At 40.9% G+C, this 16,656-nt stretch overlaps 1 protein-coding gene across 1 annotated transcript in view; it reads right to left on the bottom strand.

The window, feature by feature from the left end:
- The window catches only part of nlgn3a (neuroligin 3a), a 241,061-nt gene that overhangs the window by 8,577 nt on the left and 215,828 nt on the right, over positions 1 to 16,656 (bottom strand). Inside the window, exon 5 of the mRNA XM_041797607.1 lies at positions 10,731 to 11,520. Within this exon, the coding sequence (XP_041653541.1) occupies positions 10,731 to 11,520 (790 nt within the window). The remainder of the gene's footprint in view (positions 1 to 10,730; positions 11,521 to 16,656) is intronic.

Here is a 16,656-nt window from a genome sequence, read left to right as displayed (position 1 = left end):
GCCATCACCGAATCTGAAAAGACACGTTTAGGTGCCCTTAGGCGAGAAGACAAGAATCTATTTTCACTACACTCAAGGCCTGTGGATCCTGAGCTGAGTCTCGATATAAAACAAGGATTGCGCATTAATTCAGTGGCACTGATGCTTGTTTCGCTATGCTGCTAAAATATGCAAACTTGGAACCTGTTTTCAGTTTTTTTCTTTAAGTTATTGTTCTCGCTGTTGTGAGACAAATTCATCCCCTGCAGTTGTTTATCTACTTACCAGGTAACACAAAGTACACAGATAATTGTGATTTCTAACTCCTGTTTTATTTTAAGCCTTTGTTTGTGAAAGAACTTGACTAAAACCGCGAGTTAGTGAAATTAATGAGACAAACGGTCGGAGCACTAACAAAATACAGCAATAAAAAAAAAAGAATAAATGCTATTAAAGGAGGCAAGATAACGAGGAGTGATGGGTCAATAGAAATAAAAGAAAATAAGGCTTACTTTGTTTTTTATGTGTTTATTCTGAACATATTTGGATGCTTATACTAAACGAACTATTTATTTTGTCAGATATGGATAACTTGTACAGGGATGTCTCCAGGATTTCCCCATGTAAAGGCATCACAATGGGCCTCTTCACCAGCTTCAGCAAGCCACAAGATAATGCCTTTAATTGAACCTCAATAACAAAAAGGACCATTAAAGCACTGAATTAGAGTTTTTAAAAGTTTCCTCTCTCAAAATTTTTCAGTTCCACACATTTTAAATCAATAAAATCTCTTATACTTTATCTTAAATCAATAAAATCTCTTGATATCAGCAAGTACTTAAGCTTTAAAAATATTCATATTGCATGAAAAGATGTTTAGTTGGTGGAGCAAGTTCTTCAAAAACTGTAGGCAAACTCGAACTAGTAGCCTGGCTACTCACTACACAGTTTTAAGCCCCCTGTGACCTAGATTTGCTGACAGTTGGGGGCTGTGTGTGGGGGGCCAGCCTATGATAGTAAATATCAAATAAGTGATATTTACAATTCTGGGTCACAATGAAACACCCAAAACAATCAATGAGTGTGTGCGGACCCGGTAGCATCTCTGGATGTTACACACTTATACAGCACAAACAAAAACACAACCATCCCTTCTTCTAAGACCACATTTTACCCTCATTCATACCTCTTTTTTGATTGTTGCTACAACCCTTAATGCAGGCCAGGACACCCGGCCAAGGATATTGATTGTACCCCATGTTTGTTTATCTTCTGAATTAATGTTTGATCACATTTCTGCGAGCTCTCATGTGGGAAATCTTTACTGTGAAATTGTTAAATAAGAGGTGTGGTCTTGTTATTTGTCCAAATCATCTATTGTGTGCACTCTGAGGATTACAAGATTCAAAACAATGCTTTCTCAACTCTCTTTATATTTGTGTCTGTCATCGAAAATCTCTTAAATGTCAAAATCGTCTTGTGTGTGACCAACCTGAGACAGTGTAAGAGTTTGCCAGCCATTTTGGTAATAAGGAAAAAGAGATTATATTGCAATACTGGGTGTAATACAGTCTTATCCCATTTCAAAAATCTGCTATCATGACTACTTTTAATAACTACAGCTTTGTGTTACACTTAAAAACTGTATTGCAGATAAAAAAAAACAAAACAGAAAAATTCAATTATATATAACAAATGCAGGGCTGAATGGCAGACGGTTTGTGCTGTTGCCTCAAATAAAAAAATTAAAAAAAGACGGTTCTTGGTTCAAATCCTGATCAGACAGGGCCTTTCTGTGTTTGAATGTTCTCCCTGTTCTCTCTGGGTACTCCAGCTTTCTCCCACAGACCAAAGACATGCTCGTTAGACAAACTGGTGACTCTATATTGACTGTAGGCGTGAGTGTGTGCTTGCCTGATTGTTTGTCTCTGCATGTCAGCATGATTGACTGGTGACCAGGCCAGGGTGTACGGCCAGTGACAGCAGGGATTAGCCCCACCCCCCCGCAACACCAAATTGGGTAAGTGGTGTAGATAATGGATGGGTGGAACATATATGCCAATAACCAATTATGGTTAATAATAGTGCAGTTCAGTGCGTAACAACGTGCACCAAACCCAACTCAACATAAGTTCAGTGAAGACCACTAGGTCATCAAACAAACGATTTGCAGATATAAATATTTCTTTATTGGCAGTTATTCATTAACACTTAATGCTGGTATGTAAGTTTGGCGATGTGGCTGTTCTGGGATCCCCATGAGCCTAAGCTGAAAACATGAAGCAGGAACAGCACACATTCCTGCTATTACTAAGAGAGGAGAGTCTTAGAATCAGCAAAAAAATAAACACAGCAGAGCAGGCATCAATGACAACCGAATGACACTGATAAAGTCAGAAGCAGAATGAAGGAGGAGCTGGAGTGGAGGAGGGTTGTAAGAGCAGCTCGCACAGAGAGGGCATAGCCAGGCAAAAGAAATTCAAATAGGTAGCATAACAGGGATTTGCCAATAGCATGGTTAGATCAAATCAGCTTGCCTGAGCTATATATTGCATTCATATGCCTCTGGTTGTTTTATTTTTGCTGCATATGTATATATGTATATCCGGCATATGCTGCCGGAATAGCCTGTAGTGAAGGGACAGCAGCTGAGGATATATGTACGTTTGATCATGTGAGATTCAGTCAAATGGGGGGAAATCCTGACCGTGAGGTGACAGGTCGGCAGGTGTCTAGTCTCCACTGACAGTCTGGTTGAGTTGTTAAGCATGTGGTCTCCCATGTTTTTAAAATCGCTTTAGATATGAAAGTCATCTTGTGTGTGGCCAGAGAGAAATCCAAACAATATCTGCTTATTTATTGAAGGGTCCTTTCCTTCATGGGGTCTTCCATAGTAGGTCAAATTTTCCCACCACTGGGGAAATCTGCTGAGATGCTGCTTTGTAAAGAATGAGGATATCATCTGTGTGGGGGTGACATGAGGAAATATACGACAAATGATATAAACAACAACAACAATGACAAATGTAAATAATGAATGAATTATCACAGAGAAGAGGGAAATCATTCATTAACTCCAGCATAGGGCTGTCACAATATACCGATACTGACGATAATCTTGGTATCAAAAAAAAAAAAAAAATTCAATATCGTGTTAAAAATGTGCATATGATAATATCGTGTAAATGATCCAGTGCCACTTGAAAACAGTTGTTTTCTACATCCGCCCCTGTTTTCTTGCGCCCTGCTTGGTCTCCCTCCTGTAGCACCCCAACAACCCCTCCCCCTTCCTCCTCGCACTCAAACACTGACCCTCCGCAATGACACAGCAGCTGCACTACCTCCTTAGACAGGTATTTTGAGTGTAATTCATCTGCCAAAAGAGAGAACACAACATAAATAAAGTTAAAGATAAATTTGATTAATTGTCCCATTATTATTTGATTTTTTAAATGAAATCGTGATAATATTGTCATCGTTATTGTTATTATGACATTTTCTGGACCACGATAATTGTGAAGTGAAAATCTGATATTGTGCCAGCCCTACTCCAGCAGAACATTTTTCCCTGTATACATTTTTCCACTCAGTCTTAATCTGTTTGCAGAGCGTCCTGTTGTGCTGCATGGGGGGGGGGGCTTCCTCACCGAGTGGGCAAATGATCAGGCTGTGCTCCTTTACCCTTCATGTGGTCTCACGCTGGCGCAGAGGGCTGAGTGATGCGTAGCTCATATCTAATGGCAGCCTTCGGTTCAGCGGGCTAAGTGACGCAGGGCGAGGCGCTGTGACTTTGGGGCGTGCAGAAGTGTTGGAGGACACAGCTCTCAGACCACTCCTTATTATAGACACTATTGATTTCTTTGATTGGATGAGTGACAGCGGATGCAACACCTCCTGCATCGAATATCCCCCTGTATTAATTATTGTCTTTTTGTTTGCACCTCTCTAAATTGCTATTTTTACTTTTTACTAGAAATATTTGAGTATTTATCCTTGTTTCAGTCCGCTAATCAATTACTTTTTGATGCACACATGCAGATCGACTTCTGTCGCTCCCCTCCTCCCCTCGCTGTCCTCCCCTCATTACATTCAGCACACAGCATGGACACAGATCAATTGCATCCAGGCCCCTTAACAAGCCGCACCACTTCCTTACCTTCTCTAATGCAAATCAGGATATTGGCTACAAATCTCCCATCAAGTGAGTGCCTATTTAATGGAGTAGGTAGATGGCTGTGCTGTTGCACAATGCCCAGCTTTCACACAAACCCCTCCTGGTGCAGGTCGAGTTGGTTCCTTAATGAAGGAGGCTGGGGGATAATCTGGGAAAGGACAAGTAAGAGTGGGGTGAGGGATGAGTGATGTAACCACTAGACAGCTGTGTTTAAAAAAAACGGAAAAACAGGTTGAATCAGTGCGTGAATGAGGTCAGACGGGAGGAATTGTGGATGTATACGCGCTGTTAAGCCTACAGAGGAGAGTTGCTCGATTGACATGTGGGAGGGAGACGGAGTAGAAATCAACAAGCAGGGTTGTAAATCAAAGTGTCGACTGTTAAACTGCACTGTAGACACACTGTAGTTACTCCTATCTGCATTTGTTTGGTCTGCAGCCATTGTCACGAAAGACAAAGCAATCAATACTGCATATTTTAGCCCATGTTTTGAATGTAAAACATGAGCTGACTTTTTTCGTTTAGAATAATGAGTGAAAGAGGGAACAGGAGGGAATGCAGAAGAATTTGACACATGACAGCGCTACGCTCCGCTCTCTAACTACATTGCACAGCCCTGCACAGCATGTGGCGCAGCTAACTCGCCAAACAGGGGAAATGAGCAGCCAGCAGGGAAAAACAAGATGCAGGAAGATGGACCGACATATTTATAGCACTAATGATATAAAATGATTGATCTTTTCAGGGCTTTCATCATCAGCCATTCCTGAAATGTTCCTCCATGTTGTTTATGTGCACAGGCCTATTTCTGTTCTCTGATTTGACTTTGAGAAGGTGTGGAGGACATAACATGTGGCAGAAGTTTGGGAGAAAGAATTCAGGAGAAGTTATAATGGAGATAGAGTGTGGGACAATTTTGCCTGTCAATAGTAAAACAAATATTGCGGCCAGAAAATAACTCTGAGCTGAGTAAATCCCCGGCTTCTAAAACATCCCTAACTCTCAGCAAAGAACATTCTCATGGTGTAAATGCACACTCGCACAATCGCTCTCGCACACATGCGCACATGCACGCTAAGAAGATTTGACAGCATGCACTCTCTGTATGCTTTTATGCTTCAGTGACACTGATGGAGGAAGAAAAAAAAAAAGCGCATGGGCCAGGATTTGCCCTGTAAAGATGACACATGAGAGCCAGGGACAGGGAGAGCTTTGGGGTGAACGCTGCTATGATACACACTGTTGACATGCAGCCTGAGTGTCTCAACATCGTGTCACACATGTTCTTACACCCGATTTAGAGAGCAGGGCAGGAAGTGCAATCTGGGTCAGCTCATTAAGAACATCTGGAAGGGGGAGCAAGAGCTGCTGCTTTACAGATACGAGGAAAGACGGCTGCTGGACGGAGCCAAGAAGGCAAAGAGAATCCAGCAGCGTCTTAATTAAAAGGATGTCCTCCAGAGCCAGATTGGATTGGCTGGTGTTGGAGGAGAGATCTATATCCCCTATTGCGGGCTAAATGAGGAGGATGGAGTTCAGAATCTACAGGAAATATCTCACATCCCCCTCCCTAAGGAGTCGATGGTAGGGCCTTCTTCTTACACTGGGGTGAAATTACCCTTTGGAGCAGCACACTGAGTTTTCTATTATCCTGGCATCTAATCCTGGGCTTTTTCCCATCTGAGTGCCTAATTGTGGCCTGCATGTAATCCCCCAGTCTGGAGTAACGCCAAGGCGACACAGCATAGGGCGGATAGTTCCCATAACGTTGTGAAAGTGGATCTAGAACCAGTTTACACTCCCACCACTCTGCTTTTTCATATTCAATCAGTGATGCAGAAATCTGCAAAACTGACAAGGGGTCAGCGGTGAAGTGTAATTTGTTTCAACTTCTGCTGCTTTTCCAGGGTGAAGGCTGGGTTAGGCTCACCGCCCATAGCGCTGTGTTAAATCTGAGCTGTTGTAGGTAAGATGGGCATGCTGTCATCATCCATCGGGATTAATTTCACTGACAATGCAAGATCCAAATTAAAAATGAGTCAGCTCTGAAGCAGTGTGCATTTACCTCGAGGCCTCTAACTTCTCATTAAAACCACATAAAGCCTCTTTTCTTCAAACAGCTGATAATATTCTTGAAAGGAAAGTAAAATTTCCATGCAAATGTACAAAAATTCACATTTGCGTGTGTCGGCACAAGATGGCTGGCAGGCAGAGGAGACAACTGTTTTTCAGTCTGAGCATCACTGATGGACCTTAGCCTCCAGGAGACAGCACAGCCGACATCAGTCCATCTGCACTTCTCTGCCATTAGCAGTTCAAGGATCTGGCAGAGCCCCTGGATTAGCCTATCAGCCAGATGACTGGATGTAAAATGCCACCTGATTGGACAGATGATGATTTAGAGGCAGATAAAGAAACAGAACAAGATTTCAGGCCCTATCCAATCCAGGATGGGATCAATATTTCTCTGGTTACAGGGATTGTTAAATTAAATTTCACTTGTAAGAAATGATTACTAGTAGTCATACATAATGGCCAGGCTTTGTGATGGGTGGTAGCAAAATTGAGCTTTGTGGGGAGTGGGAGTAACCCAGGGCACGAGTGATCGACTTGGTCCACGCTGGGGGAATCAATACCGCTGAGGGCAAGAGTTTGATATGTCTCCCTGATAAGTCTCTGTGTCTTTTGGGCCTTGGTATAATAGAGCATAGATAGTATTTCCACAAGCACACAGAGAAATACACACAGAAGTATACAGAAAGGCAGGCAGCCATGCACACATACTCAACCCAAACAGGCAGCCAAGCACAAAAAGCACAGCAGACATTCTCGGGGAACATTTAATCTTCCTCAGATTCAATATGTCTCAGGTTTTCAGACTGGGACCCAGGAAGTCCGGGCAAAAAACACCTCTGAAAAAAATGTCTTTGTTGAAAAATGCCTTTTCAGTCCTATACTATCCATTGTGGAGCTTCTTTTTCCCCCTGCAGCTTCTTTTCTTTGGCTCAGGAGTTCTTTCAATAGTACTGAGATAGGATTTCTCTCTTTGACTTTCTATTAGTAACAAGTGTGAGCTCTAGATCTGCTTATTTCCAATTACTGTTGCTTCACTGAGTCAAAAGATAAATGAGAAATTCATGTCGATGTGCTGTGCTGCTACGTTAATTAGACTCCAAAGACTAACTTGGGATTAGAGATTGATACTGAGGACTTAAATTGGTAATGATTGGTTCCTGATTGGTCAGAATCTTTATTCTGTTAAGACCCTTCAGCAGTAAGTAGCGCTATCAGTATTTGGATGTCATTTATTCATTAAACATTTTACTAAGCCTTCTGGTAAATAAGCTTCCATTAGCCGTTTGCTAATAATGATCTGTTTCTTTGCATTGGGCGACTACTTTGTGTTGAAAGTTGTGTTTACACTGTGAGGACTTCTTCACGAGAGATTAATTTGCTCTGTAAAGTGATCTAACTGTAGCAAAGAGAAAGATGACTTAATTATTATAACATATCATGGTTGTTGGGTGGTAACCATAGGGGACCACTGGCATTTTGTCTCATATATTCACGGTTTGCTTGACTTCCTGACCAAACAAGCCTGTTATACCCAATTAAGCTTTATTTTACCAGCTTTAATGCCTACATAGAGGGGTCAGAGGGACTGGATCCAATCCAAGTTGCCATTGGGTGAGAGGCTTTTTACATCCTGAACTGACCGCCAGTCCATCACAGGGCTGACATAAACACCTCTTTTATGCAATGCTTTAACAAGTATTTATGTTTCAGGCATTTGGATACCAAGTGACAATCCATAATCCTTTTTGTAGATGCACCTCAGTGCATACTGAAAACAGCTTGATATCAAATAGCTCAGGACTGCATGCAGAGGTTGTCTGGAGCAATTTCAACTGGATTGGAATGGTTGCATAGAAAAGCAAGCACTGGCAAACATTAAAAATCATCCTGCTTAATGACACGATCTGTTGTATTTTGCATGTAAAAAAAATCTGTATTTATGTCCATCCATCCATTGGTCTAAAAGTAGGCCGACACTACTCTTCATGTTGATGGTGTGGTCCTTGGAATTTGTCTCTATATTGGTGTTTGCATTACAGTTGGGCAGGTGAGAACTGATATCTTGTTCTCACTGATATTAAGTGCAGCGTAAGAAAATGCAGTCATTTGGTATCTGCCAAAAATGCACAGTGGATACAGGGCCAACAAGACACCAATGGATAATATAGAATCACAAGTTCCGCTAACTGGCATGTTTTTATCTGTGTGAGGAAGCCAGAGTACCTGGAAAAACCATATTTGCCAAGAACATGCAAACTCCACACATGGAGACCCTATCCTAGAAGCCTTCTTCTGTGAGGTGACAGTGTCAACCACTGACCCATCATGCAGCCCATGCCTCCTTTACAAAAGCATCAACGGTGGATGCTTTACGTATATATATGTAATTCATCCATCCCATCACCTTCTACTGCATCTTCACAGTATCACGCTTGAAGGATATTATTACTGTTTCAAAAATCATTGTAGCTAATACTGATAACAGTATATACAGCCCTGTTTTTATCTTCAAGAATAGACATTAAATAAGACAAACAACACTTGATTGAACAATAATTAACAGTACACCAAACTTCATCTGCCGTTTGAGGCAGACATGAGCTCTGTGATGCACTAAAGAAAAATGTGCCCCATTTTTAAGGAGCTTATGCTTTTGTATAAGAAGTTCCTCTCCTAATTAAACATCAGGTTTGCAGCATGGTTCTTTAGACAAAACTGAGAAAGTGTTTGAAATGCCACAAAAAACACCTTCTTCTTAAGTGTAAAAATTAATCTAGCTGTAGTTCAGACCTGAAACTTCAGCCCTTAGAGTCCACTCAATTAAGGGATAAGGATGAAAAAGGAAAAAACTTCAGCTGAGGTAGGGCTACCGGCTCTGCGTTGAACTCTACAAACTTACTGCCTTACAATCTAAGGTAGAGCATTAAGTCTGTGTACTATCCTACATTCTGCGACCTGTATGGGTGATATATCAGCATGTGGGCAGAAATGGTCTCATCCTCTGATATGATAATGAGCATTTTTAAACCATAATCTGTTATACTGATGATGTTGTGCATCCACCGGATATATGGATTAAAACAAACCTTTAGCAGGTAAGATGTTTGTTCCTGCTGCATCCAGTTATAATGAAAAATAGACAAGTACCTCAACAATTAGCCTGCCCCCTGACCTTATGGTGAACTCTGATTGGAGCGCTGCTGCCTGGCTTTGTGCCAGAGCAGAGAGACAGAAGTTGGTTATTAAATGTACTGTTTTCTGGCACTTTTAATCTCCCTGATAGTTTTGGGAAATTTACCTCACATGAACAGAAACACAGCATGTAGCTGGCTGTAAACTTTCGATAAACTGCTCGCTGACTTCATATTATTGTCATATAAAGGGGGCGGGGCATGGTGACGTGGTGGGTTCCTGTATGTGCCGTGTCCAAATAACACCATGCCAAAAAAGAGGTGAAAAACTTTCTAATGGTCTAAATCCAAAATTCTGTCACACATATATCTCTGTTTTCACATGCTAACAGCAACCTTACTCCCACATATCTAGTGTGATAAGACACAAATTTTGGATTTCACTTAAGGGTCTTTAAGCCTTCGACATACTGATACAGTGAGCAGCCTGTCAGTCAGGTCAGCCACACACTACTTATTATTACTAAAAACAGACAAGGCCTTTGCCTTAACAATGTTTTGCTGCACATTTAAAAAGAAACACAATCTTATGTTTGCACACTGATGCAGAAACTATCATCCATCATTATTTTTTGGGAACAGGTTCTTTGCTTTTTGCATTTTTTGCATCTATCAGAGTCAGTTAAATGGTTGTGGCTGCAGCTCCCCTTTCTCTCTCTCATTCTTGTCCTAAAAATGTACTTTAACCACAGTTATTTGACCATCAATTTTCTGGCTTTCAACCATGGAACATGATTGCACTGTGATGCACTAGCCTGTGCAAATCACCCATTTGCAGGGCTCTGGTAGGATGAATGAACCCAGTGTTTTCTTGTATATTGGCTTGAAACAACCCAAAAATCCACTTTTATGCTTTGTGTTTATAAATAAAGAAATGGTTAAGTTATCAAAGAATTCAGCCCCCTTAAATATGTGTAGGATAAGCTATTTACACATTTGTTCTTAATCAGGCTGTGCACATGCTTGTTTCTGCTGCTTTTTTGAACAGATGTGTATGTGACTTATGACATATGATACTCTAGCAGCCAGCCTCAAGTGGATACTCAAAGAACTGAAGTGATTTACATTTCAGCATCGGTTTCAATTTTCAACACTCGAATTTGCCACTTGGTGATAAACCATCCATCAATCATGCGCTACTCTCATAACCTTATTTAGCTACTTGTTCTCTCTCCAAAAACATCAAAATAAAACTATATCTTAAAAATCTAGCATTTATGTTCAATAAAACTAAAAAACCCATTTAATCAAAGAATACTATCAACATCAGATGAAATTACAAACCACTCCTATCTGTACTTGTAACTTACCCAGTCTTGGCGAAGTTGGTCCAGTAGGTCATAACCACAGCACTAAGCATGACGTCGTTCTTGGAGAAGTTACAGGGGAAAAGGTCGGTGGGACCAATCATAGGAATTCCAAAAACATACGGCACCTCGTCCCCGTGGGCAGCGTCTGACCAGGCCGGCTTCATCAGGCTCTGACAGTGGTGGTAGAAGGCGTAGAAGTAGGTAGGAGAACCATAGCGAGCATGGAGATCTGCCGTCACCACTGACGGCTCCACCCATTGGTGGTCTGTGAACAGAGCCACCAGCGTCTTCCTTCTGGTCTCTGGATTGTCTCTGTCTGCCCAGTCCGTGTACATAAACTTAATCGTCTCCCTCAGCGTGTCCTTCCCCTCCGGGTACCCGTACAGACTGTCCACAAAGTCCGACACGGAGAAGTCAAAGTCATTCCCAGATACTCCGTCCTCTGAATCCACCACGTTCTCCACAAAGCGCAGCCCCTCGCCCTGGTTCACCCCCAGCATGATGTCATAGTTCAGGAACTCGCCTTGTTCCATCAGGATCTCCGGGTCATCTGGGATGACATCGCCATCGATTACGGGTCCAAAGGCTACGTGGTACCTTGCTGGTTGGATGTCCTGCTCCACCAGCTCCCTGGAGCTCTTTTTCCTCAGACAGTCCACCATGTCCAAGGTGTCCAGGACGTTACAGCCCACCTTCTCTGCCAGGAGACGTGTATACTTGACCGGCTGGTAGTTCACCGCCCAGCTGGAAAGGGCCGATCCGCTCTGAATGATGGCTCTGTGGAAGAGACCTGTGCAGGAAAACAGGAAAAAAAAGGAGACAGGATGATGTTAGTGTGTCACTATTACAGAGGATAATTCGGTTATGTGCTATACTACATAATAGTTTTTAATTTTGTTTCTGCCATGATCAAAAGGGGCTGTCAGACACACAGGCGATAAGAATAACAAAGGCCAGACAGAACAAGTCCTTGTTGCCACACGAGACAATAATGGAATCATGGCTGTGATAATGAATGTGCAGATGGCCCGGTCTCATAGACAGCTCGCAGACAGAGAAGGGAATCAGCTCTCTGTCTGTCAGCTTGTCTTCTTCTATCCATCTCTATGCGCTCCCTCTCCCTCTCTAATAATCTCTGTAGGAGCAGATGCTGCCAATATGGCTCTATAGGATTCTTGCAAATATATAATGAAAATTGCAAATAGCACAATATTTTTACCTCTATGAAATTCAGAAATGAAGAGTTGTGCATATGCCCTCCACCTGCTAATGCACTTTCAAGGTAGCTTACATTAGATGAACCTCAAAGATGCCAATTACTGACACAGATGCTCCTTTTTGCACTCATTAGCACACACACATTATGCCTACATCAGTTCCTTGAGTTAGAATACTTCTTATTGTCCCTGAAAGATCACTAAATTCTACAGGAGTTTGTGGGCGGACTGCTATAAATAAAACTTGACTCCTACTCCTTACATTTGCAGAAGGAACAGAGCTGCACATTATCACCTGGCGATACAATGGCACACACAATGAAAGAAGACCAAGCAGAGCAGAAAACAAACAAGCTTTCCTGCTTGTTATACACAGAAATAGAGAGTAAGAGTCAACAGACCATCCATTATAGGAATCTACATAGGAGCTGTCTGTGTGGGAGGGCTTTAAAGGGGGAGCGGAGGGGGTACAGAAACCCAGCGAGCAAATCTACAGTCTCATGGGGCGCTCTCTCTCTCGCAAATTAAATTACATTTTAGTTGCACTGCAGTATGAAGGAAATCTGAAATGACTTTTTAGCATGAGGAGCAGATCCCAAATAAAAACATCATTTCCTTAGAAATAATTGAATTGCGTCGTCTTTGAAAGATTTCTCCTTGCAGACAGCAGAGTGAAGGTGACATGACATCCTCTCTGTCTTGGGTACACCCTCACATCAACAGTGATGCTGCACAGTCTACATCTTGACAGCACCACTCCTGCCATCCTGATATGCTTTTTTTTTTTTTTAAATCTCAAGTGCTGTTTTACAAATATCAGAAAAAAATCACACCATATTGAACAGCAGGCTGCATTTCTCATGGCAGTTTTCTTATAAGATTGAGGGAGTAAGTGGAGCCAGGGTGGATGAAACGCTCCCAAAAATGGCATCCATTAAAAAGGGAAAAGTCATTAAACGATCCCCTATTTAAGCTACTAAGTCTTGCAGAGAAAAGTGCACACTTGCAGACTTGGTTTGTGGTATTTCAGTGACAGTGTGGGTGGCTGTGTTGAAGTCTTTGTGTTTATGGGGTAAACAGCAGTCTTAAGTGCCAGATATATCACTTTGGTAGTCTTAATCAGAGGCGGCGGGGGGCTTATTTATTCTTGGCGGAGATGAAGTGTTTATTTACAGAGCTATTTACATTTATTTGTTCACAAGTAGTAAGTAGAATTAATGTGTCTGGGTGAGTGAACTGTAAAATGTTTCTGTGGCGAGAGTGTTTACTAGTATAAGCCACAATTTGTGTATTTGAACAGGGAATTTAGTTCTGAATGCAGCTGTTGGAGGCACAGATTTCAATGCATGTTTGAATTGCAAGTTTATGATCTGACACACAGACACAAAATGTTTTTTTTTTCCTATTTCTGCAACTTGATTGTTAGTGCATATAGTGTGGCTTCTCCTGATGCTCCTGATAGAGCTGCCCTGTGCAGCTGCCAGGGAGCTTCCTATTAATATGTATGGGCACATTTTTTTTTTTTTTTTTTACATAGTTTTATGTGACAAGGAGCACACACAAACATCTATAAAAATAAAGACATATAAGCCAGGAGAGAAAATACCTTACATTAAATTCAGAGAAGACAAACATCTGTATATCATTATTAATCTGTGTTTATTTTTTATTACATTATTCATAGACGTTGATTTGAAAAATGAACAATCTTGACCTTTAAACTTTAGTAAACTTGGTTTCCGTTAAGGTCACTTTTTTTTTGCTTGAATTCACTTCCACCAGATCAGGTCAGATGACCTCCTTTGTTTCTGCTTTGTAAAGGGGAGACAAGGTTGTTGGACAACTGACACATCTGTATCATGTATTAGGGTAAAGATATTTTGCTGTTAACTACATGTACATGCATGCATTATGGCTACTATGTATCCACACATACTCAAAAATAGATATGATGCAGATGCCACATGCAGTGCACACACAGTATAGGTTGTTTGCAATCAGTTGATCTTACATTTGAATTGAATGTCTGTTGGGGGTCTGGAAGTGGGGGATAGCCCTTAAGATGAATAGAAATGAAGGAAATTTGCACTTAACAGTTGTAAATGGATTTCTACGCTGCAATTATCATCAAAAATTTCTACATACAGTGAATATGACACTTTACATAAAAATGGTTTCAGTCAGGTTCACTTTGTCAAGAACCACATATGATTTGTGGCTACAAATATTTGTTTATTAGTGGCAATTCATTAGAATTTATTGCTGTGATTTATGTTTGCCTGTTTTGGGATCCCCCTGCCCTTCCACCAGCCTACGTGGAAAGCATTAAGCAGGAACCGCACACATTCCTGCTATTCCTAAGATAATAAGGAGAGCATGAGGCAGAAGAAGCAGCAAAAAACCCAGAGCAGAGCAGGCATTAATGACGAAAAAGTGACATTGATTAAGTCAGAAGTGGAATAAAGGAGGAGCTGGGGTGGAGGAGGCTTGTAAGGGCAGTTAGAGAGCGGCGGAGTATTGCCAGGCAAAATAGGTTAAACTACGGCAGCATGAGAGCCATTAGCCAATAACATGCTTGAGTAAATCAGCTGACTGTCAGCTGATGAGATCTTGTATGAACAGCTGATCTCAGTCATAGCAGCGCTTGACTCTGTGGCCTGCCTGAACTAACACTGCACCACAGTTTAAATAATTTTCATGGCATGGAGGTGATCAATATCACAAATTACTCAGTTGTTTGGATCTCTCAGCCTCTAGCATTGTCTAGCCAGATGAAGAGATAAGAAGGGAGTCTTGTGTTGACCTAAGAGGCTAGCTTAGCCCCTTTAACAAGAATTCCTCGTTTTGTCAGAAACATGCATTTAATTGAAATAGTGATGTGCTATCAACCGAAAAAACCTTATGAAGTGAGCAAATGAATAAAGATGTGCCATTCATAAACAAGCCTGTGCTACAAAACAGCTCTTTTATGCTAGCAGCGATAGCTAGCTCAGTTTGAGTGCCTGTTTCCTTTCCTCCACCCTTTTTCGTTATTCTGTCTTCATTTTAAAATCCAAACTGGTGCCAAATTAAGAAGTGTTTGGGAGCCAAACGACCAGCTCTACTGAGCTGAGCCAAAGGATCCCTATCTCTAAAAAGAAATGGATTTCCATTCACAACAAGCAAGGCTGTGATTGGTGAGATGGTCATCAGCTGAGGAAACATGGGTAAGATCTGAGTTTAGTGTGCTAAACCATGATAAAACTGTACTGAACCAAACCAGACTGCTTTGTGGAAACAGACCATACACGAGTGGCTTGCCCAACATTTAGACGGAGGCTTTTTTAAAATTCTCTCCGACTGCTGTTTCTCTCTGACTTAATATATATATTTTTGCCTGAACATTTCCCTACTTTTGGGACTCAAAATTAGCTGAAGAATTGAAGATGTTTATATTTTCACACTTTGCTGTTTACCTATTGAAACAAGAAGAGTCGGAGTAGATGTGAGAGAAGCAGAGACAATAAGGGATAAAAGGTTAAAAAAACAAAGTCCAAGCCAGGTAGTGTAGTTCAAGAAGTAAAAATCCCATTAACCCCTTACAGCCTGTTGTATCATATTTGAGACATACTTTTATGATTCCTCTATCTAATCAATATACTCAATAAATTACTCAAAAAAACTTCTGAATAAAATTTGATAAATGATAAAAATGCCTTCAAGTGGATTATCAGTTACCAAAAACACCAAATGTATCAAATGAGATACTATATATATATATATATATATATATATATATATATATATATATAGACATATGTTAAATTTTGTGGAAATTTGGATTTTTTAAAATTTCAGTACAAAGTTAAATAAAAATTTCAATTCCAAAAATTTAGAATTTTCTGGCTATTATTTGTGTCTTCAGGCTTTAAGGGGCCATAATAAGCCATAATGTCATGTCTTTCTCATCACACATTTAACCATTTTATTGCAAAATGGATATAGAGTTTTACCGGGCGGAGAAGGCTCTGCTCAAAAGATGCTCGCTGGGTTAGTCAAGCAGCATACTTTGACTTTCCAGGGAGCACATGGCTAGAAACCCCCATATGGATAAATAAATGACAGTGTGTGCCGACTACAATAAAATTAACTAAAAAGCAATTCATACATGCATGAATATGAATATGAGGGTGCAACAAGCTTTATGCTATAAAGGAGGAGGCTTGGGTGGAGGACTGTTCCAGCAGTAGAGTGGTTCATCAGCATTAATGCAAGCAGGGATTTGTGAGAAGTAAGTCATATTTAAATACACTGCTGTGTTGAAAGACAGAGCTGTGACTGGCCGTGAGAGCTTGCCATCAGCTGATCCTGGCTGGGTGTACGACTACAGTGTCCTGCCATGAAATAATGCTAAGCTTCATTGCCTTCAATTCTAAGTGTCACAGCAACAATTCTGATTGGTGCAGTTGGCTGTAACGATGGAAATGCTCTCTGTCCCCTTGAACGATGACTACTGACTGTTGATGACAACAATACATGCTGCTGTTGAACGAAGCAATATAAATGTAAACTAAGATATATGAAATTTTAGTTTAAAAAGAAATCCCCACAATAAAGATAAATGTTGAAAAAAGTGTACTCTGTTTTGTTTCAGTGGGTAGTTACATTTTGGAGGAGTTGATAAGTGCATGGAGTTCTGGGCTTTGTGGACTCAAATGATTTTGACATAT

This window comes from Cheilinus undulatus, linkage group 10, assembly GCF_018320785.1.
Source record: "Cheilinus undulatus linkage group 10, ASM1832078v1, whole genome shotgun sequence".
NCBI classification, from domain to species: domain Eukaryota; kingdom Metazoa; phylum Chordata; class Actinopteri; order Labriformes; family Labridae; genus Cheilinus; species Cheilinus undulatus.
The sequence above is the reverse complement of the archived record's forward strand: the minus strand, read 5'-3'. Positions and strand labels throughout refer to the sequence as shown.